The 26,461-nt window shown below is 38.5% G+C and overlaps 2 protein-coding genes and 1 non-coding gene across 4 annotated transcripts in view; 1 reads left to right on the top strand and 2 right to left on the bottom strand.

Moving 5' to 3' along the window:
* PPME1 (protein phosphatase methylesterase 1) overlaps positions 1-23,801 on the bottom strand; it is a 50,277-nt gene extending 26,476 nt beyond the window's left edge. The window contains exons 1-3 of one of the 2 annotated variants that reach the window (XM_055549074.1): positions 23,528-23,801; positions 2,896-2,989; positions 2,259-2,351 (exon numbers count right to left, since the gene is read on the bottom strand). In XM_055549074.1, coding sequence (XP_055405049.1) covers positions 2,259-2,351; positions 2,896-2,989; positions 23,528-23,628 — 288 coding nt within the window. In that variant the 5' untranslated portion in view covers positions 23,629-23,801. The remainder of the gene's footprint in view (positions 1-2,258; positions 2,352-2,895; positions 2,990-23,527) is intronic. The other variant, XM_055549075.1, reaches the window with a different exon arrangement.
* Positions 9,411-9,482, bottom strand: TRNAE-UUC (transfer RNA glutamic acid (anticodon UUC)). The gene has a single exon. It is a non-coding gene; the product is annotated as a tRNA-Glu (tRNA).
* A 254-nt stretch (positions 23,802-24,055) lies between the features above and the next one.
* The window catches only part of C2CD3 (C2 domain containing 3 centriole elongation regulator), a 127,116-nt gene continuing 124,710 nt past the window's right edge, over positions 24,056-26,461 (top strand). The window contains exon 1 of the mRNA XM_055549070.1: positions 24,056-24,285. Coding sequence (XP_055405045.1) covers positions 24,231-24,285 — 55 coding nt within the window. The 5' untranslated portion in view covers positions 24,056-24,230. The remainder of the gene's footprint in view (positions 24,286-26,461) is intronic.

Genomic DNA, 26,461 nt, shown 5'->3' with positions numbered 1-26,461 from the left:
CTTGCTTGGAGAATTTTGAGCATTACTTTGCTAGCGTGTGAGATGAGTGCAATTGTGCGGTAGTTTGAACATTCTTTGGCACTGGAATGAAAACTGAGCTTTTTCAGTCCTGTGGCCACTGCTGAGTTTTCCAGATTTGCTGGTATATTGAGTGCAGCACTTTCACAGCATCATCTTTTAGGATTTGAAAGAGCTCAACTGGAATTCCATCACCTCCACTAGCTTTGTTCAGTGATGTTTCCTAAGGCCCACTTGACTTCGCATTCCAGGATGTCTGGCTCTAGGTGAGTGATCATACCATCGTGATTATCTGGGTCGTGAAGATCTTTTTTGTACAGTTCTTCTGTGTATTCTTGCCACCTCTTCTTAGTATCTTCTGCTTCTGTTAGGTCCATACCATTTCTGTCCTTTATTGAGCCCATCTTTGCATGAAATGTTCCCTTATCTCTAATTTTCTTGAAGAGATCTCTAGTCTTTCCCATTCTATCATTTTCCTCTATTTCTTTGCACTGATCACTGAGGAAGGCTTTCTTATCTCTCCTTGCTATTCTTTGCAACTCTGCATTCAAATGGGTATATCTTTCCTTTTCTCCTTTGCCTTTCACTTCTCTTCATTTCACAGGTATGTGTAAGGCCTCCCCAGACAGCCATTTTGCTTTTTTGCATTTCTTTTTCTTGGGGATGGTCTTGATCCCTGTCTTCTGTACAGTGTCAAGAACCCCTGTCCATAGTTCATCAGGCTCTCTATCAGATCTAATCCCTTGAATCTATTTCTCACTTCCACTGTGTAATTGTAAGGGATTTGATTTAGGTCCTACCTGAATGGTCTAGTCGTTTCCCCTACTTTCCTCAATTTAAGTCTGAATTTGACAATAAGGAGTTCATGATCTAAGGTACAGTCAGCTCCCAGTCTTATTTTTGCTGCCTGTATAGAGCTTCTTCATCTTTGACTGCAAAGAATATAATCAATCTGATTTCGGTATTGACCATCTGGTGATGTCCATGTATAGTATAGAGTCTTCTCTTGTGCTGTTGGAAGAGGGTGCTTGCTGTGAACAGTGCATTCTCTTGGCTAAACTCTGTTAGCCTTTGCCCTGCTTCATTCTGTACTCCAAGGCCAAATTTGCCTGTTACTCCAGGTGTTTCTTGACTTCCTACTTTTGCATTCCAGTCCTCTATGATGAAAAGACATCTTTTTTGGGTGTTAGTTCTAGAAGGTCTTGTAAGTCTTCACAGAACCATTCAACTTCAGCTTCTTCAGCACTACTGGTCAGGGCATAGACTTGGATTACTGTGATACTGAATGGTTTGCCTTGGAAATGAACAGAGATCATTCTGTCATTTTTGAGATTGCATCCAAGTACTGCATTTTGGACTCTCTTGTTGACTATGATTTCTTCTAAGGGATTCTTGCCCACAGTAGTAGATATAACAGTCATCTGAGTTAAATTCACCCATTCCAGTCCATTTTAGTTCAGTGATTCCTAAAATGTCGACATTCACTCTTGCCATCTCCTGTTTGCCCACTTCCAATTTGCCTTTGATTTGATTGATTTCCAATTTGATTCATGGACCTAACATTCCAGGTTCCTATGCAATATTGCTCTTTAGAGCATCAGATTTTGCTTCTATCACCAGGCACATTCACAACTGGGTGTTGTTTTTGTTTTGCCTTTTTCTCTTCATTCTTTCTGGAGTTATTTCTCCACTGATCTCAGCAGCATATTGGGCACCTACCCACCTGGGGAGTTCATCTTTCAGTGTCCTATCTTTTTGCCTTTTCATACTGTTCATGGGGTTCTCATGGAGAAGAAGGCAGTGGCACCCTACTCCAGTACTTTTGCCTGGAAAATCCCATAGACAGAGAAGCCTGGTAGGCTGCAGTCCATGGGGTCGCTAGAGTCGAACATGACTGAGCAACTTCACTTTCACATTTCACTTTCATGCATTGGAGAAGGAAATGGCAACCCACTCCAGTGTTCTTGCCTGGAGAATCCCAGGGACGGGGAAGCCTGGTGGGCTGCTGTCTATGGGGTCGCATAGAGTCGGACACGACTGAAGTGACTTAGCACCAGCAGCAGCAGCAGCATGGGGTTCTCAAGGCAAGAATACTGAAGTGGTTTACCATTCCCTTCTCCAATGGACCACATTTTGTCAGAACTCTCCCCCATAACCTGTCCATCTTGGGTGGACCTACACGGCATGGCTGATAGCTTTACTGAGGTAACATTAACTTCCACTATCAACTACTTACTTACCGTGAACACAGCCCAGGAAAGGGCAGAATGGCCTCCTCCATGCAGAAGGAGTAGGACTGGACCCTCTGAACCACTCTTGTAAACTCGAAAAGTGTATGAATAGTTAAAGATAACATATCTAAGCTTTTGCTCACTGAAATTTTTGATTACTTAGTTATGATGATACCAATCAGAAAATTCAGACAGGACCACATTATAAACAAAGCTACAGCCTTCCAAGCTTGAGAGGCACTTATGGAGAAGTTTCTGAGACACCAGACCTGTTTTTGAGGCATGGGAGCTGTGTGACCACTTTTTCAATGGAAAAAAAAAAACACCAAACTATTCCCTTTGCCCTAATGAGGACATAATTCCTGGCTTCTAGACACTAAACTGGTTCAACTCACTTTACTCATGAAACCATCCCCTCAAAAGATCTATCAGTTTCAGGAATTTAATTCTTAATCCCCTCCCACGTATTAGACAATTATAGCCAAATAAGATATTAATAGTCTTACAAGTAACATCCCATGTCCTGCAAGGAATAGATGGAATAAAAATGAAATAAACAGCAAAAATAAAGAACATTTTAGGAACTATACAAATCTTTGTAGACACTATAAATTTATTAAGGAATAAGCCAGTTTGCAAAGGATATATCCTTGCCAGTTTCATTCTCTACTTCTACATCTTCCATGGACTCAAAGTACTGACTCCAAGGAACAGGAGAAAAGTCCCGCTTTCTTCCAGGGCTAAGGGTAAGAAAAAGAGAGAGATTACAATAAAACATAGTCATGCATGAAAAGATAAAATCTTGATCAAAATATTAAACCTGAAAACAACAAGATATTTTCTCATAAAGATATGAAGAGTTTTTATACAGTTAAAATGTGTTTTAAAAAACTCAAATATGTATAAAAACTTTAGGATTTTAGGAAATTTTATTAGCATATTTTAATCACAAATATATTACATGTATATAACAACACAAGTTCTCTCACCTTATTCTTGGCTATAGGCTCATTCCTATCCTTTCAATCCAGTTTAATATTGTTCCTACTACAATAATTTTTGGTCACTATTGCTTCGTCATACCTTTAATCTTCCATATTTTTTCATGCTTCTATTTCATTTCCCAACCAAATGGCAAACTGACCATATCAATACCTTGAATTTCTGGGTATTTATCTGAAGATAAGCTTACACAGAACTGAAATGACTTATCTATTCAATGTACCATTGTCTGTAATAGAGAAAAACTGAAAATAACCTAAAAATCAGCAGGTAACTGATTAAAATAAATTTTGGTATATAGAGAAACAATAGTTATAAAAAGCAATTATATATTGATAAAATTCCTTATTTATAGATATGATACACTGTGAAGTAAACAAACCTGATGCACATACTACCATATGGGTAAAAATGGGAAATACATATAAATGCAATTCCTTATGTATGTTCAGACTATCTCTGGAAGTATACTGATATAATATTGATGGTAACCTGGGAGGGGAACTATGACTAGGAGGTGAAGAGGAACAATTTTCAATGCACATCCCTTTCTATCTATTTCTGAACCATGTATCATTTAAAAATATTATATCATTTTAAAACAAAGCAAAGCAATAAATATCTACTTACAACCTATGTCTTCAACTTTGGATGGAACATAAGAAAGAAACCCTGAGTCTTCCTCTACTTCCATATCTACTCTTCTTTCCAGTAATGAAGGAAACTCAGAATTCTATTAGGAGCAAAACATTAACTACTGCCTGAGATCTTATACATGCTATGGGACCAAACCATGGGTATGTATAAAATATAATATAAAGTCCCTTTTAAATATTTAAGTGAATACAGAAGTACTCTAGGTTGACTATAATACGGAATGAATTACAGTGGGGCAGTTGGGCAATCAAGGATGTATTCTCTCAACAGTCAAGTATTTATTGAATGTCATTTTCTACTAAGCACTGAAACAGATTAGTGGGTCTCAAGCCATGTAATAAAATTACCTGGGAAGTTTATAAAAATACTGATGCTTAGGTCTAACTCTAGAAATTGATTTAAACCATCTGGGATGTGGCCTAGGTACTGATAATTTTTAAAGTTTCCCAAGTTGAGAGAGAGGTGCTAGAAATACAAAGGAGTATATGGTTTGGAAAGACAGAGGAGTTCAAACTCTTCATAGTTCCTACCATTTCCCTGTAATTCCTAACACAGTATGAACTTGGGCAAATTCAATTGATCTAAACTCTTTCTGCCTTAAATTACAGTGACTAAGTAAAATAAGATATCTTTTAAAAGAATCAAATAAATCTGGTAGTTGCTCAGTAAATGTGTAAACCTACCTTCTGATAGAAAAACTTCTTTTGTGGAAGTAAACTACAACTTTAGTCTAGACCTATTTTTCTGGTTTGCTGGTTACACTTGAATTCCTACTGGAAAACTAAGAGCAGAACTCTTTAATTTTATTTACACTCACAAACTCATCTATGCATATATTAATTTGAGTACATATAATACAACAACAACACGGCATGCCAAACATATTATAATAGATTCTAAGGATCTTGAATGAAATTTTAATGTCTAGACCGAGGGATATGGTAGCAGTAGTACCTAACATTTACTGTACACAGCGGTGAGTCACTGTTCCAATTTACAGGCATGATTCTATTTAATTCTTACAAAACTTTCAAAGTTATTTTTATCCCCATTTCAAAGATGAGAAAACAGATTAGATATACAAAGCAACTTGCCCAAGGTTATACAACTACCAAGTGGCAGTAACAGGATTCAACTCCAGTCCCATTACTCTTCAAAGTCTCTGTTCTTTATTCCAATGCTGCACTAATTCTCAGATTTTAAAAAAAATCTATTTGGTTTTATCAGGTCTTAATTGTGGTGCACAGGATCTTTGTTGCATCATGCAGAATCTTTCACTGCAGCACGTGGACTCTCTAGTTGTGGTGTAAGGGCTCCGCTGCTCTGTGCCATGTGGGATATCAGTCCCCTGACCAGGGATCAGACCTGTATCCCCTGCATTGCCAGGCAGTTTCTTAACCATAGAACACCAGGGAAGTCCCCTCAGACTTTTTTTTTTCTCTCTCTCTCTCTCTCATTTATACTTCTGTAAAGTAATAAGGCTTTATTTAGGGCATATTATCAAAGGTTTCCTGTTCACAATCTAAATATGATTATTAACTTTGCCAAGGCCACAGAAACTTTCTAAATTGGCCAGGCACAAGTTAAAGAAAAAGTACTTTCTACAATCAGAAATTATTGCCAGGAGAACAGCCTCCACTTCTATCTAATCTTCCTTTTAAAAAAAAAAGTTTCAGGAACTACCCAACTTTACCAACGTATGAGTAATTCCCATTTAGTTTAAAAGGCAATAATCTACACCTCAAAATGCTGCTCCTACTACCACAGAGATTTTTCGGACATACTCCTAACATCTGCATTTCAACACACAATTGTTTATACACTCCAAGACTTGACGACATTTGGTAATTTAGACAAGAAGTAAAATAGTAAGGGCCTTGTATGAAAACTAGTTCTAAAAAGTACATGCACCCTAATATTCATAGCAGCACTATTTACAATAGCCAGGATATGGGAGCAACCTAAACGTCCATCAACAGAGGAATGGATAAAGAAAATATGGTACACATATTCAATGGAATATTACTCAGCCATAAAAAGGAATGAAATAATGCCACTTGCAACAAGGATGGACCTAGAGATTATCATACTAAGTGAAGTAAGTCAGAAAGAAGAAGACAAGAACACCGTATCACTTATATGTGGAATCTAAAAATACGACACAAATGAACATACCTCTGAAACACAAACAGATTCATAGATATTGAGAACAGACTACGACACAAACGAACATACCTCTGAAACACAAACAGATTCACAGATATCGAGAACAGACTTGTGGTTGCCAGCTTGTGACTGGGGATGCAGAGGGTCGGGGGAGAAAGGATTTCAAGTTGGGGATTAGCAGATGCACACTAGTATACATGGGACAGATAAACAAGGTCCTATATATTCCATGATAAACAACAGAAAAGAATATATATTTATAACTTAGTGACTCTGCTGTACAGCAGGAGTTAATTCAACATTGTAGATCAATTATAGTTTGATTAAATAAAAAAACCCTTGGCCTATATGTTGACCTTAACAATCTATTTCCAGCAGAAAGTGGAAAAATTTTTAAGAAGATGACAAGAATGAGGGGCTACTGCACTCTTAAAACTTTTAAAATCTAAATTAATTTTCCATTTGCTAGAGACTAAAGCGTTGTTCTGCCATTATTAATTGTGTGACCTTGGGCAAGTCACTTAACTTCTCAAGGCCTGAGTTTCTTCATGTCAGATAGGTTTGTAGCATCAGTTTTATATGCTTTGTTATGAGGATTAAAGTAGTCCTTTGGTTACTCTCAAATTATCCTCTTCTATTCTCTGGTGGCTCAAACGGCAATGAATCTGCCTACAATGCAGGAGACCTAGGTTTGATCTCTGGGTCAGGAAGATTTCCTGGAGAAGGGAATCTTTTCCATGGCAACCCCCTCCAGTATTCCTGCCTGGAGAATTCCATGGACAGATGAAGATGAGCCCAGTGGGCTACAGTCCATGGGTTCACAAAGAGTCAGACACAACTGAGCAACTAACACTTACTATTTTGTCATGGAGCCAATCATTTTCAAAAATTAGTTTATTCCTTGGATGTATGGATACCAGTGAGGCTGCAGAAGGAGAGGGTGGTGAACTGGGAGAACCGGACTGACATATACACTATCATGTATAAAGTAGGTATCTAGTAAGAACCCTACTCTATAGCACAGGGAACTTTACTCAATGCTCTATGTAACCTACATGGGAAGGAAATCCAAAAAAACTCCATTTTATTTGATGGAACACATTCTGCATTAGCTTCCCGAGAGAGGAATTAATTTTGAAACTTTGCATGTCAAACTTCTGTTACCCATTTTTACACTTGACTGACAGCTTCCTTTGATATTGAAATTTTATGTTACAGACCATTTCCGTACTGTGGAAGGAAGTACCTTGATAGATTCAACTTTGGAAGTGTTCGCTAAAATTATACGTACATTTGTATAAAAATATGTGAATATATAAAAAATATATATAAGATCACATTTATATAATTTTATTTTAAAATATATACAGGGAATTCCCTGGTGGTACAGTGTTTAGGAGTTGGCGCTTTCACTGTGGTAGCCTGGGTTCAATTATTGGCTGGGGAACTAAGATCCTACAAGCTATGTGGTGTGGTCAGAAAATAACACAAAAACAAAAAACAAAGGACACCACTGAAAATATGATAAATCACAGATCTGATAGGGAACTTGTATCTAGACTATATAAAGAACTCATAATACAACGACAACCCAATTTCTTAATGAACAAAGGATCTGAATAGACATTCTTCCAGAGAAGATATACACGTGGTCAATAAGGACATGAAAAGATATTCAGCATCATTTAGTTATTAGGGAAATGCAAATCAAAACCACAACAAAGAACCACTTCACATCACTAAGATAGCTTTTGACAGAAAGACTGCCAATGACAAGTGTTGGCAAGAATGAAGAGTTAGAACCCACATACATTGCTGATGGTAATATAAAATGGTACAGCTGCTTTGAAGAACAGTTTGTCAATTCCTCAAAAGGTTAAACAAAGGTATCATATGATCTAGCAATTCCACTCCTAGGAAATTACCCAAGGAAAATGAAAACATGTCTACATAAAAACTTGTACAACAATGTTCACAGGGGCATTGTTCATAATAGTTAAAAAGTAGGAACAATTCAAGTTTCTATTAACTGTTGAACAGATAAACAAAATTTGGTATAAATCCAAACAATGGAATATTATTTGGCAACAAAAAAGGAATAGAATAATTCAACATGCTACAATAAAGATGAACTTAAAATATTATGGCAAGCAAAGAGGTCATTCACAAAAGATCACATATATTAAGTCCATTTATTATAAACATCCAGATTAGGTACATCTAATGAGAAAGAAAACAATGGCTGCCTAGGGCTTGGAGGATTAAGGGAAAGTGAGGACTAAAAAGCAAGACATATTGCTCATGGGTATAAAGTTTCTTTGGGGATGCTAAACATGTTCTAAATTGACTATGGTAATGGTTGCAGAACTTTGGGCATACGCTTAAAAAAACATTGACTGTACACTCTAAATGAGTCAGTTGTATGGTATGTGAACTCTATCTCAATAAAGTTGTTACCAAAAATTAAGAAGGGGAACATTTAAATAGATTATATCATTACTTGTATGGTATGTGAACTCTATCTCAATAAAGTTAGCAAAAAATGAGAAGGGGAACATTTAAGCAATAGATTATATCATTACTACCCTAATAGAGAAAAAAATGAAATGAGAAAAACACAGGTCAGATGAGACAAAATACAAAATAAGATGGCAGAAATAAATCCAAATGTATCAAAAATAAACGAATCTAGGTTTTAAATATCTTAAGATGAGATTTTTTTTTTAATTTCCAACTATATACTTTTTAAGAGACAAAAAGTTCCAAAATAAAAAAAAGATTGACAAAAACAAAGTAGGCAAATATTAGACAAAACAATTTTAATTTACATTTAATTTTAATTTACATTAATTTTATATTATTCTCTATCAAACTTTAGGGCATTTTTCTATCATCTTCTAATTAAGGTCTTGCTGTTGAGTTTTTTAAATTTATACATTTTCTGTCATTTCTTACCATTATATACTTTTTAAATTTTATTTTATATTGCAGTTGAGTTTTAAAGAATTTTTTTATCCCCCACATTTAGAAATTAAAGTTTAGAAACTTTAATCTTAAAGTAGAACAAGCCTCTTCTTAGGAGGCTTTCTTTCTTCTTAAACTTCCTCTTCTATTGAATTATATCTACTATACATGTTTTTATTCCCAACATTTACATTTTGTTCTCTGAAACCAGGTTCCTCTTTTTTTTTTTTTTTTTTAATAAAAGAGCATTATCTTCTTGTTTCACAGATGCCATACTGTCTCGTCTCTAACAAGAGATATTGGGGGCCAGGGGATGTGTTTGGTTTGTGTTTTTTTTGGCTGTACCCCAAGGCTTGGCTTGCAAGATCTTTGTTCCCCAACCAGGGATTGAACCTGGGCCATAGCAGTGAAAGTGCCAAGTCCTAACCACTGGACCACCAGAAAATTCGAGATGCTCGCTTATTTAGTGTTTTATTTTGTTCTATGCACTACTGTTTCCTTTTCTCATTTTGTTTTGGTTTCTGTTTTTTGCACTGGAGGCTTTCCCTGGATTGCTGGTGATTCTATGAAAAAGGAGGGCTTGCTGATCATTGAGCATCACTGTACAGTTATCAATATCTGCATGTCTTTTCTCTTAGGCTAGCCATTTCTCCAGAGATAAATTCTCCAATCTTCTGCTTGGGGACATAAAACTAGCTGTGAGCCTTCTGAAAAGGATCTAAAGAGTCTCATTTGTTTACTCAACAAATAGGCATTAATAAGCACCTATGAGATATTATTTTAGGCACTGGGAATACTACAGTGAACAAAAAACAAAACCCCTACTCTTGTGTTTACACTTAACAGGAGACACGAGCAAAAATTTGCAAGGTGGCAATAAGGGCCATATAAAGTCAGGAAGGGGGACAATGAATATCAGAATGAGAAGGAATGAATTTTAAATCAGGTGATCAGGGAAGGCTTCTTTAAGCAAAGACCTGAGGAAAGTAAAGAAGAAAACATAAACATATTTAGAAGACACAATTATGTACTTTCACTTAATACCTGTTTCATCCAGCTGCTTTATCTTTGCCCTCATATCCCTATTGTCTCTAAGTCCAGAGCCACTCTGGTTCAATTTTTCCAGAAGTTAACCTGCCTCCCATTATTGAGAAATTTATTTTCAATAGAGGGAAAGGAAAAGATCTGAGAGTCTAATGGAGTCAATCAATCCTATTTTTAGTCCCCTTTCAGAGGTACCTAGCATCTACAATTCCTGAATCTTTATGGGGTTGACATATGGATTAACTTCAACTTTCGTTCTCTTTCTACAGACAGTTTGCAGTTTGCTCTTCCCTGTCAGAGAATTAACAGTCTTCAACTTGCCATCTTCCTAAATCCTGCTGGTATCTTACCTTCCCTCCTTTTCTTTGTCATTTGATTATTCCTTTTTCCAAGTTACTTTACTATAATTTCAAGGGACTTGAGGATAAAATGGAGATGAATTAATGAATTAATTTCCACAACTCTCTAGGGTAGCTGGTATTATTCCTCTTTTGCAAATGAGAAAGCTAAACCCAAGAGAGGTTAAATAACTCATCCAAAACCATAGAAAGTAGCTCAGCTAGGGTCACTTCCTTAGTAGTTTTTAATACTACCCTCAAAATAATATTAGGTTCTCTCTCCATTCTTAAAATCATCAAAGCTAACAATAAGCACCCAGAAATCCCCAGGAAGAAGTGGAAGAGGATTGGTTCCTGCCATAGGGATAATGATTGGTAGAGGACTCTTAAAGCAAGCCTGAGTACCATGGAGACTAAGAAGAAATCAAGGTTTACTACTATAATTATAATTATGGGAGAGAGCAGAAGGGTGGAGTGAAAAGGAAGAATCAGACAATTCTCAAGTTTCTCTGAAGTCATTCACAAAGAAAGAACAGGGGAAACCTTTTAAAAGAGTTCCAACTTACAAAACACTGATTTACCAGGTGCTTGAAAATTCTACATCCTACTCCTAATACTTCTCTGCGTTGGCCAGTGATGAAAATGTTCCTTATTAACTGGGCATCATAGAATCCAAAAATGGCAATAGTGGGATTTTACACAACATCCTGTATTTGACAAGAAAGGATATTTATGGCCCAATATACAACAAGGTTGTATGAATGAAACCTTACCTTACTTAAAACCACTTTCAGATAAGATACTTAGTCTATGGGAACTTCCAACCTGCTGAGTCAGATCACACAAAAACCTGCTTTGTTTTAAATGGATGGATAAAGACAACTGCTGCAGCACAAGAACACTCTAATCTTATACTTCTGATAATAAAGAACTGTGCTTTACCCAAGTTAGAAATTTTTCTAAATTTTATTTCTACCACTCACCCAATGTAAGAACAGCATAAGTAGTAACATAATTTTCGAAAACACTAAAAGTAAACAGAAAAAAGGATATAAAGAGATCTGGCCTCAAACAAAAACACAATCACTGAGACATCAGTAATGAAACCAAAAAAGCAGACAATAGAACACTTTATGATATTCTACAAATCAACTGGAGTTGTTCACTCTCATCACTGATGCGCAGCCATTCTTAGTCATCAAAACACATGTAAGCTACCATTCTGCTTAGACATATCACAATAGGAAGCAAGAGTTTTGAGGTCAGAGCTTAAAGGCCAATAAAATCCTTATAGAAAACCCTAATATTTCAGAACCAATGGTTCTATAACCCCTTCCCTAGACTCATCTAAATGCCATGACGATCCAGGATAAAGGACAAACAGCAAATATCTTTAGGCCAATTATTTAAGGGATTTTTTTCCCAGTCACAACTTGCTTATATAAGCAGCTAACTTAATTTCAATTAAAGAGACCTTTGGGTATGCCTTGTATGGCAGGCCCTGATACACTTTCTGGGCATGAGGGAAATCAGCAGGCCTGAAATTTTCATCAATGAAAACTTGGTTCTTGACCTCAAAGACCTAATGTTTGGAGGGAGATAGGCAAGGAAACAGTCACTGTATACTGCAGCTATGACAGAAATAAGCCTAGGGTACCATGAGAGCTCACAGATGGAACATTCAAGCTTGTTCAGGACACTTATGGGGATGGAACCAGGTGAAAGAAGGATTCACAAAGATTACATCTGGTGGGAAAATTTTGTTAAATCAAATGCTATAAAAATTGGAAGTACTATTTTTATTAAACAATGACTTGGATAGGGAATAGGCAAAAGTACAAACCTTCTAATTGTCAACTAAAAAGTAATTTCCCAATATTCAGTGGAAAAAAATGTCAGTGTATTCTCCAATTTAAAAATGGGCTTATATTCCAAAGGCTTGTAAAGTAAGTTCTTGGAAAAACTGAAGTACATTTCCTCTGATTAACAGTATTATAAAATATTTGTAGATTCTCTGAGAAGCTCCATCCCCAAGTCTATTTAGCCATAATATGTTACAATGCTATTTGTGATGAAATTCAGTTAATAATAATCATGTAGTTCAGGTGATTCACATAGAAAACTGAATTTAAATTGATATTAATATATCTTGAACCATGGTTCTTATGCTTAAGGAAAAGCTGGTTTAATTAAATGGATGAGGATTAAATGAAACAAACCAGACACATGTGCATTTGTGCTGGGCACCTGACAAGCATTATCTAAATTTAATCCCCACAACAACCTGGGTTGCATTTTCTTAACAGGATAAACATAGAGGGATATAAATATGGAATCATAGAGGGATATAATAGGGTACAAGTTCATATTTATATACTGTTAATAATCACAGTTTTAAAATTTCACTTCTATGCTCAACAAATCTGGCTCTTCCCTCACATTTACTTCCCTACTAAATTCAGGATGCACAATTCTAAGCTGATGGAAAAAATGTCATATATCCACTGTATCTGAGCATCATTCATTCACTGATCAAATGTTTATTGACCTCCTGTGTGCTAACCACTTTGGGGCTAATACACAAAAGGAGATTACTGTTAAATTAGTGAAGACTAAGCAAAATAGATCACAATCAAGTTGTTAGTGAAATACCGTATGTACAAGGCATCACTGGCTTATGATAAACCACAATTTTTATAACACTAAAAAAAGAGCTACCAGGGAACTCCCTGGTGGTCCAGTGGTTAGAACTCTGCACTTTCACTGCCAAGGGAGCAAGTTCAAGCTCTAGTCAGGAAACTAAAAATCCCACAAAACATGCAGTGTGGCCAAAAAAATAAAAAGACCTACCAACTAAAGTATGACACAATACTTGACCAAGCAGAATTCATTTTACATTTCTTTTTATAACTTTATATCTTTAGTTATTTTTGGCTACTCTGGGTCTGCATTGCTGGATGTGGGTTTTCTCTATTGTGGCGAGTTGCAGTGCATAGACTTGTCATTCCAGTGGCTGGCTTCTCTTGGGGCAGAGTACAGGTTCTAGAGTGCGGGCTCAGTAGTTGTGGTGCAAGGATTTAGCTGCTCCATGGCCTGCACAATCTTCCTGGGCTTCACAGGTGGCTCAATGGTAAAGAATCCACCAGCCAAGCAGGAGACCTGGGTCCAGAAGATTGATCTCCTGGAGAAGGAAATGGGAACTCAGTCCAGTATTCTTGTCTGGGAAATCTCATGGACAGAGGAGCCTGGTGGGCTACAGTGCATGGAGTCACAAAGAGTTGGATACGACTTAGCAACTAAACAACTAACTACTCTTATAGTAAGGACTTACTTCAGTTTTGAAGAATGAGAGAGAAAGAGAAAAAGTGTCAAGTTTTGTTAAAGTAAAACTAACCAACAGGCATGAATCTTTATATACAAGAGACAAACTCCAAGCATGAGTTTCAACCATATGAGCATTTTATATCTCAAATTAGTCAATGTATTTGTAAACACAACACACTCAGCCTAAATGCTTGGTGTTGAAATAAAGTATTGATTCTATTTATGAACTGAAATGATTTTCAATGGAGTATCACTTAAGTTACCCCATCTTAATGGAACTGGTGAGGAAATAAGGTTTCTTTATAGAATGAAGCTAAACAGGTCTAGGATTTCAGTTTCTCCTTCAGTCAGCACTTAAGCAGCCAGCACATTAGACACCCAGGAAATTAAGACATGATTCCTATCCTTAAGAAGCTCACTGTCCTGAGTAGACAGCAGATCAATAATTACAGGAGTCAGAGGGCTAAGTGTTATATCTACAGAAGACTATGCGGACATAGAAGATGTGCTCCTTGATTACTATGTGATAATGCCTACTAGGAGATAATAACCAAAACCAACAAAACTGTATGACCACTATGCATCAACTGTTAAGGAAATAAGGGAGAGGAGGAAGAAAGAGAGGAAAAATTATTCCCTGCCTAGAGACAAGGAATAAGAAATAAAAGTTGTATGTTTTTAGGTGAATGTCTCAAATCCAAATAGATATGTTAATATTTCACCATCTACTAGGCTGCTTAAGTCTGTTAGGAGGGCGAGTAATGAGTCATGAGCTGCACAGCAGCAGTCCTAGTCACTGTTCTCACAAATTCTCCAGGTTAGGAGTCTTCTGGTGGGGACAAAATACTGAAGTTTAATTGCAGCCAGCTATTTAAAGCAAGGCACCACAGCTCTTATATATAAAAAAGAAAAGTTCTCATTAGCAACACTGAAGAGAAGGAAAGAATGGAAAGGACGGCAACCAAATGGCTGTCTGGGATCATGAGAGTTCATTACTATTGATAAGGGCATCTTATTAAAACAGATGACTTAGATTCTAAAAACTGTGTACTGGATCAGGCTATTAAGAGATCATCTAACTCAAATCTTACTTTATGGGAAGGAATAATTAGCTGTCTGTTATGTAACAAGCCGGATTTTGAATTCAGCAAGAAAAATATTCCCTTTAAAACATGTGAAAGACTCAAAGTCATAGATTTCCCAGAGCCACTCTCCATAGCACTGGAGCTTAGACTCAAGCATGTCTGGTGCCACAGAAGTCTTTATAGTACACCTCAGAGTTCCTTCTGAGGCCCAGAGAGAGGAAGACTTGACCAAGTCACATGCCTTATTAGTGGCAGAGATAGGATTCCCACTTACACCTGGAAAAAGTCCATGGCAAGGACATACACAGAGACACAGTGGAAAAAGACTGATAGTAAACAACTTCAGCCTTCTGCCATGATTTCGAATGACTATAATTTTCAACATAATCTCTTATTCAATCTTCAAAATACAGAGTTGACCCTTGAACAACGTAAGAAGAGGGGCTGAGTTTGGGGGTATATGTGTGTGTAACCCTTCATGCAACTGAAAATTTACGTATAACTTACAGTTGGCCCTGTGTACCTTCCATATTTGAGATTCCACAGAGGCAATTTCAACTGACCGTCAATTGTATTAAGTGTAGTACACCTGACCCTTCCACAACACAGTATGAACTCCATGGGTCCACTTACACAAGCATTTGTTTTCAATAGCAAATATTACACAAATGTAATGGTAAATAAAACACAAGTGGAAATTGGTTGAAGCTGCAGACACTAAACCATGGAAAATGGAGGGCCAACTATAAGTTATACCTGGATTTTTCACTGTGGGGAGGGTCGGCACCCCAACTCCCTGTTGTTCAAGGGTCTATGGCATTCACTATTGAAAAAAAAAAAAAAAAACCCATGTATAACGGGACTTGCTCAGTTCAAACCATTGTTGTTCAAGGGTCAACTATATAGGTAGTATGTGCTTGGGACTGGTTGTTGATACTGAATTTGAAGGACATCTAAGTGTGGTATATAAGTGGACCATGCTTTTAAAAGAGCTATTTATTACTTAAATGTTTCTTCTCTAAAAGTAACTATTTCACAGTATAAAGGAAGAAGTTTTTCCTAACCAATCAAAAGTGTTTCCTCAAATCTGACATCAAGTAACATGACAAGAAAGTCTCGTCAGGTTAAAAAAATTCCAATTGCCCAATTTTGGAGAAATAGATTTGCTGGCAATAAGTGTAGCAAAAATGGGGAAATGGACATTCACTCAGAAGTGCTCAGGTCAAGGGGCTCAAAAGTGGCATAAAGGGGAGAGGGAGAAAATGGGAGAGGGAGGGAAAGAGAGAAGCCACTTCCTAAACCTGTGCTGTAAAGAAAACAGTAGGGAATCTGAGGTCAGATTAGCCTGTTCCTCTTGTTAATATCAAGATTTAGAGCAGTTGCTGTTTACTCTCTACTCCAGACATCCCTTTCCCACCACTCTCTATTCCCTAACAGAATTCCAAATAAATAGTAGCTAGTAAAGATCTTTGTTATCTCTCCTCCAGCCCAAAAGAATGAATCAGAATTGGTCTAAACCAGTCACAGTAATCCCATTCCCTACTGCCAGTGATTAGTTTTAGGATGTACATTTGAACCAGTTCTAGACAGAGACTTAAGGGAAAAACCTGCTGGGGAGTTTCCCATTCTAGGTGAAAAAAAAAAAACAGGGACAAGCTAAGTCAGGAAAAGGTCTTTGTCTTTGTTTCTTCCTTTTTATTTGGAAAGAAGAATCATGGTAAGGTACAAGTGGAGTTGCAGCAGCCATGCTGCAACCATAAGGTGACTAGTAAGAGAAGGAAAAGCCAACATTTCTAAGGATGTCAAAGGAAAGCATGCAAAAAGTCTGGGTCCTGACTGATACAGCCGAATAACTGAATCAACTCTGAACTTCGTATTTATAAAAAGTATTACTTCAATAAATAGTATTTCTGCTTAAATCACAAGTTGTTAACAAAAAATTATTTCACATTAATGTAATATTGTTAATCTGAATTTGAGGAATTTTATAGGCTGTGTTTAAATAAATAGTAAATATATTTAAATAGTTTTCTAATTATATTACTCTTATACATAGGAATTTATCCCTTGTTTTAATTTGTACATATTTAAGTAATATTAAATACAATATTAAACATGTCTACATTATGTAACATAAAATATTAAAAGTAACATGTCAGTACTTTCCATCGGAAATATTTTTCATTCAAAAGGGATTTTTACAAATTGAAGAACATACTTCAAGGAAGACTCAACATCATCAAAATGTTGATTCTAAGTTAACTTACATATTTAATATAATGCCGATAAAAATGCTATTAGGCACTAGTCTAGTTGATTAGAAAGTTTACACGTAAAAAAAGTTAAGAGGAGCTAGGAAAATCCTGAAAGAGAATGAAGGGGAAGCTATCCCTACCATTTACTAAACATATTAAAAACGCCTCTCTGATTTAAAGCATAGCAGTGGCACATAAACAGACTGACGAAAAAGGAAAGAAAATTCGTAAACAGACCCAAATCTACATAGAAATTTGGTGTATAATAAAGATGGCATTTTAACTAGTGGGGGAAAGGACTAATTTTTACTGAGGTGAAATTCACATAACAGGATAAGGATAAAGACTTTTAAAAAATTGTGTTACACAATTGGACAGCCTATGGATAAAGATAAAAATGGCTTCCTAGGTGGCTCTAGTGGCAAAGAACTTGCCTACCAATGCAGGACATGCAAGAGACGTGGGTTTGATCCCTGGGTTGGGAAGATCCCCTGAAGGAGAAAATGGCAACCCACTCCAGTACTCCTGCCTGGAAAATGCCATGGACAGAGGTACCTCGAGGGCTACAGCCCATAGGATTGCAAAGAGTCAGAAGCAACTCAGCATACAAGCACGCAAAAGATAAAAAAGATAGATCTGTTCACTCTGCATATCAAGATAAACTTCAGATGGATGTAAAAAAGAAAGATACAGGTCTCAGGGAGAAAAGCATATTACTTTATAACCTGGAAGAAGAAAATATCTTTCTGAAATACAAAATCCAGAAGCAATGGGTTTTCTACAGAGGTTTGATTATATTAAAATTTTAAAACAGAACTTTTTACATGGCAAAAATTATTATAAGCAAAGTAAAAGGGCAACTTGGAAAAATATTTTTTAATACCTACAAGGGAAAAAAACCCCTAATATATAAAAGGCTTCAAAGCAATTCCATTCTTAGGTATATGTCCAAAAAAATACAAACATTATTTCCACACAGAGATTTGCATGTGAATGTTCACAGGATCATCATTCATAAGAGCAAAACACTGGAAACACAATTCCAGCAACTGAAAAATGACTACATAAATTGTGATATATCTATACAACGGAATACCATTCAGCAGAAAAAAAAAAAGAATGAAGTACTAATAAATGCTACCTCATAGAAACTTGAAAATATTATGCTAAGTGAAAGAACCCAGGCACAAAAGGTCACATATTGTATGGTTTTATTTATATATCTCCAGAATAGGCAACTTCATGGACACTGAAAATAGATTAATGGTTGCTAGGGGAAAGGGGGGATGATGTGAACAGATAAGTAGTTTCTTTATGGAATGATGAAAATGTCCTGGAATTAGTGATGATTGCACAACCTTGAACATCCTAAAAATCACTGAACTGCATACTCTAAAAGGGTGACTTCTACAGTATGTGAATTATAAATTAGCTGTTTGAAATTGATAATTAATATAAACAGATTACTCTTTTAGTAATTTAAATCTTTTAGTAACTTAATATGCAACCTTGAGCAAATCACTCCACTTTGACCTTTATTTCTCTATCTGTGGTAAACAGCCCCTTAAAGCCTTCCTCAGAGGCCCTGATATTTGTAACACATTTAAGAAGTTGAATGAAAAACTGTCTGATCAGATATGAATAAATACACAGCTTGAAGGGGAAAAAGCTGTGTATTATAAGATACATTATAAGATACTGAAAGAAGTGCTTCTATTTCTTAAAGAATGAGCCTTTCTCATTGTTCTTAACATAATCTACTAGTTACCATTCCTTAAGAGCTTGTGTGTCAGGAAGCATAACTGCTTTTCATATATTATCTCGTTCTCACAGCACTCTAAGGTAAGCAGAAGTATCCCAGTTTTAGAGTTAAGAAACAGACCATGAGAGGTTAAATGACTTAACTAAAGTAAATTCAAGCTAGCCTTCAAACTCAGATCATTATCACTTCAAACAACGATCTCTTTTGCACCAAGGTGTAACAAGAACCGCACTCCAGAATCACTGTGGACAGTGATTTCACTGCAGCCATGAAACTCAAAGACAACTGCTCCTTGGAAAGAAAGCAATGACAAACCTAAACAGTGTATTAAAAAGGAGAGACATCGCTTTGCCTACAAAGGTCTGTATGGTCAAAACTGTGGTTTTTCCAGTAGTCGTGTACGGATGTGAGAGTTGGACCATAAGAAAGGCTGAGCACCAAAGAATGGATGCTTTTGAACTGTGGTGCTGAAGAAGACTCTTGAGAATCCCTTGGACAGCAAGGATATCAAACTAGTCAATCCTAAAGGAAATCAACCCTGAGTATTCACTGGAAGGACTGATGCTAAAGCTCCAATACTTTGGCTACCTGATGTGAAGAGCCAACTCACTGGAAAAGACCCTGCTGCTAGGAAAGATTGAAGGCAGGAGAAGAAGTGGGTTGCAGAGGATGACATGGTTAGATGGCATCACTGACTCAATGAACATAAGTTTGAGCAAACTCTGGGAGAAAGTGGAGGACAGAGGAGCCTGGGGCGCTGCAGTTCATGGGGTCACAAAGATTCAGACACAACATGGTGACTGAACAACAAGCAAGAATAACAATAGTAACAAAAACCCAATATAAATCTGGGTTTCTGAAGTCTTGTTTCTGCCACTTAAGGATTCTGTGATATTAGGCAAGTCAGTGAACATTTGAGTTTTCTCAATAAAAGAAAATATTAACCTTTGCCCCAACTTACCTCATGGAATAATATAAAAAAGGGACTAATATATATGTATCATTTAAAGCACTATAAAATTGTAAGAGATGATTGTAGAAACAAAGTACTTACTATTGATGAACCAAAACTATACTGAAAAATGACTTACAGTCTCTCTAATCGTAATGGAATGTACTAAAATAGTGACTTTCAAAACACCCTTAAGCACACCACATGATATAGACTAAATGTTTGTGCCCCCAAAATTCATGTTAAATCCTAACTTCCAATGTTACTTTTGAAGGTGGAGCCTTTGGGAGGTGATAAGGTCATGAGGGTATAGCTCTCATCAAAGTGATTAGTAACCTTATTAAAGAGACCCTACAGAGCTTCCTTTCCCCTTCCCACAGGTAAGGACACAGTGAGAAGACTGCCATCTATGACCCAAGAAGCAGTCCTCACCACACACAGAATCTGCTAGTGCCTTGATCTTGGATTTCTCAGTCTTCAGAACTCTGAGAAAAAAAATATGGTATTTTTTTATGGTAACCCTAACAGACTAATACCAGTTGCAAGCAGGGCTCTAAAGTCAGAGTAGTTCCAAAAGCTTTTAAAAAGTTCAAAACCACTGTTCTGAGCATCATCTACTGGCATCTATCAGGGAACAATAAAACCAGGATTTCAGGCCTTACCCGAGAAATAACATACATAAAGCTACTGCCACAATGCCTGGCACACAATATTAACAAAAAGAAAAAAGTAATTGCTATTATAGCTTTATCTAGTAATACTTTGGAATTACTAAATCCAATTGGAAAAAAAAAAAATTATGGAAACTCAAGAAAAACCAAAATCTCAAAACCACCCTGAATATGCAAACACAGCTAAACAAGGTTTACTGAAACTAAAGGCAAGAGATTATGAAAAATAGTTGAAACAGTAAGTCATATAAGATACTATCAAAGGAACAGGTCCAATCTGAGAGTAAGAGAAAGGCTGGGGAGTGGAAAAGATGGGAAGATTAAAAAAAAAACCAACTGAGAAGAAGTTAGAAATAAAGGATGATTCGAAACTGGCGGAAGTGACACTTTATAAACTAGGACTGACTAAAAAAAAAGGAAGACTGAATCCCAGGGTATTTGCAAAGGAATAAGATACATAACTCAAATTAACTATTGCCAACAATAATAATTACGAACCCAAAAAACACAATGGGTCTCAGAGTCCAGAGATCCAAGTCTTTAGTGGCCCTATTGCCCAGCTTCTAGGAAGCATAAGTATGAGGAAGATCTGTGTTTCAGTTTTCTCATTTATTAAGAGAATATACTACTCCCTGCTTCCTAGTTTACCTAACAGAATACAGAAGTCTCCAAGGCTCAGTTTCCTCAACTATATGGTGAAGCAGTAAGACCATTTCAAAGCTCTCTTCCAGTTTGATGACTCTAGGGAAGGAGAGTCTATATTATCACTAACATTAGGGTTACATGCTGCTGCTGCTGCTGCTAAGTCACTTCAGTGTCTGACTCTGTGTGACCCCATAGACGGCAGCCCACCAGGCTCCCCCGTCCCTGGGATTCTCCAGGCAAGAACACTGGAGTGGGTTGCCATTTCCTTCTCCAAGGCATGAAAGTGAAAAGTGAAAGGGAAGTCGCTCAGTCCTGTCCAACTCTTAGCGACCCCATGGACTGCCCCCCACCAGGCTCCTCTGTCCATGGGATTTTCCAGGCAAGAGTACTGGAGTGGGGTGCCATTGCCTTCTCCATTAAAGAGGTTAAGTTACTAACAATTAAGCTAATCAGTAGATTTTAGTATATGTGCTGCCGAAGTGGGCACTAATTAGTAGATTTTACTTTCTCTAAGCATTTTTCTTCAGTTCTTCATCTTCAGAGAACTTGTTTTGCCAAAATGAGAAGCTAAGCTCTAAACTTATCTGAAGCGCATATGGTTATTAAAAAGCTAGGATTTTTATGTATTTTCACAGAAGAGCACTGGAATACTGAAAAACCAAAGTTTAGATTAAGAAAGGCAGCAACTAAGATACATGTCGACAATAAATGCTACATTAATTTTATAGTCCAGGTTAATCTTCCCCAAATAATCGACTACAGATCAGCTTCCAGATCCTCCCTGATCATGTTACAGCCCTACCTTAGTCTTCCAAAGTCAAACAATCTTCACTTTACCTTACATGCAGCCTCCTGCCACCTCTTTGCACTGTGTACATTCACTGACCCACCTTTACCTTCCTCTGTCAAGGTTTTCTCATTTTTCTACTCTGTCCCATGGTCAGGTCTCCACTGCAAGTCTTTGTTTCCTTCCCCGGTTTTTCCAACCATTCTCACTACCCCTCTACCCTACTGTTTTAATTTATAGATTCTCTTTTCTCTCCATTCCTAGGACCTGTTTTCACAGTATCTCCTATCTTCGTCTCCTTTTTGGTAAGCTTTTGTACATGTTACTTCTTCAGAACCTAAGATTTTTTTTTCCTCTAGTCATTATTCCAAGAATATCTATCAATCCATCTCTAGAATTCCAAACACACACTCTTGATTACCACATACCTAAGTATTTTTTCTATCCCTTACAGTCACTAGTTTCCAGAATCCTGTCTGATACTACAAACACACCTCAAAACCAACTACCTGATCAATTACCTATTTTCTAGCAATTACCTCTCCCAGGTTCAACTCATTACACTCTCTCTCCTACATCTTAGATCCCCCAACCTGGCCCAGTTCATTCAACAACCTAAAATTCCAAAAGCCAACACAGCTCCTCCCATTCCAGTAAGTGGTGGTTTCCCCCAAAACATTTTAAGCTACTACTCTCAATACTTCATTGAGTTTTATCAGACCAGTACATAACTTCCACCAGACCTACTTGCCCTGCAAAAATCAACTGCCCAAATCTTCCTCTTTAACCTTTCCAGACCTTCTGTCTGCAGCAAGCCATTAGTTAAACCCTATTTCTACTCATTTCTCAATCTCTGGAGCCCACAGTCACTCTCTAAACCCCTGCACGCTCTCTCTCATCACTCCTCCCCTTATTCCCTACCCTCACTTCTCAGCACATTCCTATCACCCCTAACAGTCTTCCTGGCTATGTTCTCCATCTTTCCTTAGGCCTATTCCCCACACTTTCTCAGCACCCCTTGAGACCTAATCTCTAAGTCACTTGCTCACTCCCTGAACATGCCTCTTCACCTTTAGAAACTCTCTCCAGAACCTTCTGCTCCCTAGTTCTCTTTCCTTCTCCAACCCTGCCTCAAGTGTCCCCTGTTTCCCCCAGCTTCTTTCTATTATCTAGTTCTCACAGAAACTAGATAAGGATTTACTCCTCCCAAATCTTTCCCTAGTTCTTCTCCTAATTTCCCTCAACTTTTCACTTAGTCATTTCCCATTTCCCTCAACCATCCCTGGAAGATTTCCCCCCACCTTTGTCACAACTCTTTTTCCTTTTCTCAAACCTCCACCCGTTCTTCTGAGGTGCCTCCTACATCTCTTAAACTATCTTCTCAGCTTCCTCAATCTCTGCCTCATTCCCTTCTCCCTCCAATACTATTTGTCCTCTAATTTCCAGTGACTTGGCGCCTCCCCTAGTCCCCAGATCTGCCTTCTACTTCATGTAAACGTCTCCAGGCCGCCGCCAACATTCTCTCAATCCTTAGCCTCCCTTGCCATGCCACTCTGAACGCCGAGAGCCACCATTCTCCAACGGTCGGGGCCTGGCCTCTAGGGAGAAGGGGTACGGGTCACGTACCCCATTCGCATCTTGGCTCCGCTCTGACTGCCCCCGCTGCCAGGTAGTGGAGGGCGAGAGGGCAAGCGCCCAAGATGCATACTCTTCTCGAGGGCCGACATGAAGGGGAGGCCGCAGGTACTCGAACAGTAGCCGAAGCTTCGTCCCAGGCTAAGTGCGGCCCAACCGGTTACAGCTCACTCCCCTAGCGACGCCCTGTAGCCTTTAGAGAGCACGCAGCTACCGGCAGCACCGCCCACCGGCTCTCTAAACTCCACCCCTTCGCCCCAGCACTTCCACCGGAAGTGCGCAGCAACACTCCACAAAGGCAGCTGGGTAACGGAGTCTCTGACCCTTCAGACCCCTACCAGAGAACTCCACGACCTTCGCCGGAAAGAGAAGCGCTCCTATGTACCCTGGGCAATGGAGTCCTCAAAGAGCGCATTCTGCGCTTCTGCAGTTGGAGGCGCCCGCGTTCAACCCTGCAGAGGTAGGGTAGCAAAGCATCCTGGGTGTTGTAGTCTACTGGTAGGAAAGCGTCTTGGCGCCTTCCTTTCTGGTCGCTTCCCAGAGACTGTTAAAGAAAGAACCACTTCTTCCTGCCTCCCAGGCTGCCCCGCGGCCCCGGTTGCTGGGGAACGCCAGTGCCTTGGGAAGGGATGGCGGGAGGCTACAGCTTAGGTGCTGGAGCCGTAGTTGAGTTGGTGAGGAGCTCGGGGTCGTCATGAAGCAACGGAAAGCTCAGGGGCCTGGGGGCGGCCGTAGCCGCAAGAAGAGAGGTAATCTGAGCGACCAAAAGTGGAAGAAAGCGTAGTTGGGCGATTGGGCGGAGTTCGGGGAGCGGGGCGCTAGGCATTCTAGGAAGACCTCCCACAGCCGCCTGTTAAAAAAGCGGGGAAGAGGATTGCGGAGGAAAATAAACCAGGGCATCAGAGGGTTAAAAGAGAGCATTTGACCCTCCCGCGAATGGAAACGATATAAGGGCTGGACTAGGGGACAAAGTGGGTGAATAAATGGAATGAGGGGAGGGCTAAAAGGAGATGCTTCCAAAGGAAGAGAACGAAAAAATTGTAGGTTTTGCTTTGGTTTTTACTTTTTAAAAATTGAGGTATAATTAACATATAACGTTATGTTAGTTTCCAGCAATCCTTTGGATTGGATGTTTGTATATATTTCGAAATGATTGCCAGTTGTCTCGTTAGCATCCATCACCATACATAACAATTTTTTTTCTTTTGAAGAGAACGTTTAAGATCTACTCTTTAGCAACCTTCAAATATACAGTACACTACCATTATCGTCACCGTGCTGTACCTTAAATCCCCGTGACTTAGGAATGTTTTTGATAAGCGTGTGGGGGCAGGAAAAGGGGAGGTAGAGCTTTGAAGGTCCCTATGGGACTGGAAGGAAAACAAGTTGGTGAGTATGTCGGTAATCCTAATAGGCAAGGATCACGTTTTAGGCCTTACTGAATCCCCTATATGCAGAGTACATCATGGGAAACGCTGGACTGGAAGAAACACAAGCTGGAATCAAGATTGCCGGGAGAAATATCAATAACCTCAGATATGCAGATGACAACACCCTTATGGCAGAAAGTGAAGAGGAACTAAAAAGCCTCTTGATGAAGGTGCAAGTGGAGAGTGAAAAAGTTGGCTTAAAGCTCAACATTCAGAAAACAAAGATCATGGCATCCGGTCCCATCACTTCATGGGAAATAAATGGGGAAACAGTGGAAACAGTGTCAGACTTTATTTTTGGGGGCTCCAAAATCACTGCAGATGGTGACTGCAGCCATGAAATTAAAAGACGCTTACTCCTTGGAAGGAAAGTTATGACCAACCTAGATAGCATATTCAAAAGCAGAGACATTACTTTGCCAACAAAGGTTTGTCTAGTCAAGGCTATGGTTTTTCCAGCGGTCATGTATGGATGTGAGAGTTGGACTGTGAAGAAGGCTGAGCGCCGAAGAATTGATGCTTTTGAACTATGGTGTTGGAGAAGACTCTTGAGAGTCCCTTGGACTGCAAGAAGATCAACCAGTCCATTCTGAAGGAGATCAGCCCTGGGATTTCTTTGGAAGGAATGATGCTAAAGCTGAAACTCTAGTACTTTGGCCATCTCATGCGAAGAGTTGACTCATTGGAAAAGACTCTGATGCTGGGAGGGATTGGGGGCAGGAGGAGAAGGGGACGACAGAGGATGAGATGGCTGGATGGCATCACTGACTCAATGGGCGTGAGTCTGAGTGAACTCCGGGAGATGGTGATGGACAGGGAGGCCTGGTGTGCTGTGATTCATGGGGTCGCAAAGAGTCGGACACGACTGAGTGACTGATCTGATCTGATCTGAATCCCCCAAAACTAGCACACAACAGGACTCGATAAATGTTAGTTGAATGACTGAGGTGTGAGGCAATCATGACTCATGAAGGGCTACAGGTGGGAGTAGGGAAAAGCCAGTTATAGAGGAGAGAGAAAGAAAGACTGGGGATTGACAGTGTGGTAGGAGGTGAGGGTATGAAGATCTCTGAAGGATTTGAGATGGTAAAAGTGTTTAACAGGAGGAGTTTATCAGGTTAGTCCACGTAAGGACTGTTAGGGGAATGTTAGCTTCAGCAAGAACAGTCACCCTGGGAACCCATGACAGATCAGAAAACAAAATTGAGTTTCTGCAGAGCTGCCTCAAAACAGAAACTGGGTGACTCTGCCTTTTTACATTATAGGCAGAGAGGCATTTGGAATAGTGATAGTGCATTAGGCCACTGGGTTGAGGACTAAAGCTGCAGTCTAGAAGTGAATCTTATCTGCTGTTTAAAGATAACTAAGGCAGTTTTGAGGCAATGTGTTTCCTTCCAGGAATGATGCAAGATATGAAACAGAAGTGTGAAAGTGTTCAGTGCTGTGTTACCTACATCAAACCAGTCAAGTATATTTGGTTGATAGGAAAATCAAA

Source organism: Bubalus kerabau, chromosome 15 (assembly GCF_029407905.1).
Source record: "Bubalus kerabau isolate K-KA32 ecotype Philippines breed swamp buffalo chromosome 15, PCC_UOA_SB_1v2, whole genome shotgun sequence".
Lineage (NCBI taxonomy): Eukaryota > Metazoa > Chordata > Mammalia > Artiodactyla > Bovidae > Bubalus > Bubalus kerabau.
The sequence above is the reverse complement of the archived record's forward strand: the minus strand, read 5'-3'. Positions and strand labels throughout refer to the sequence as shown.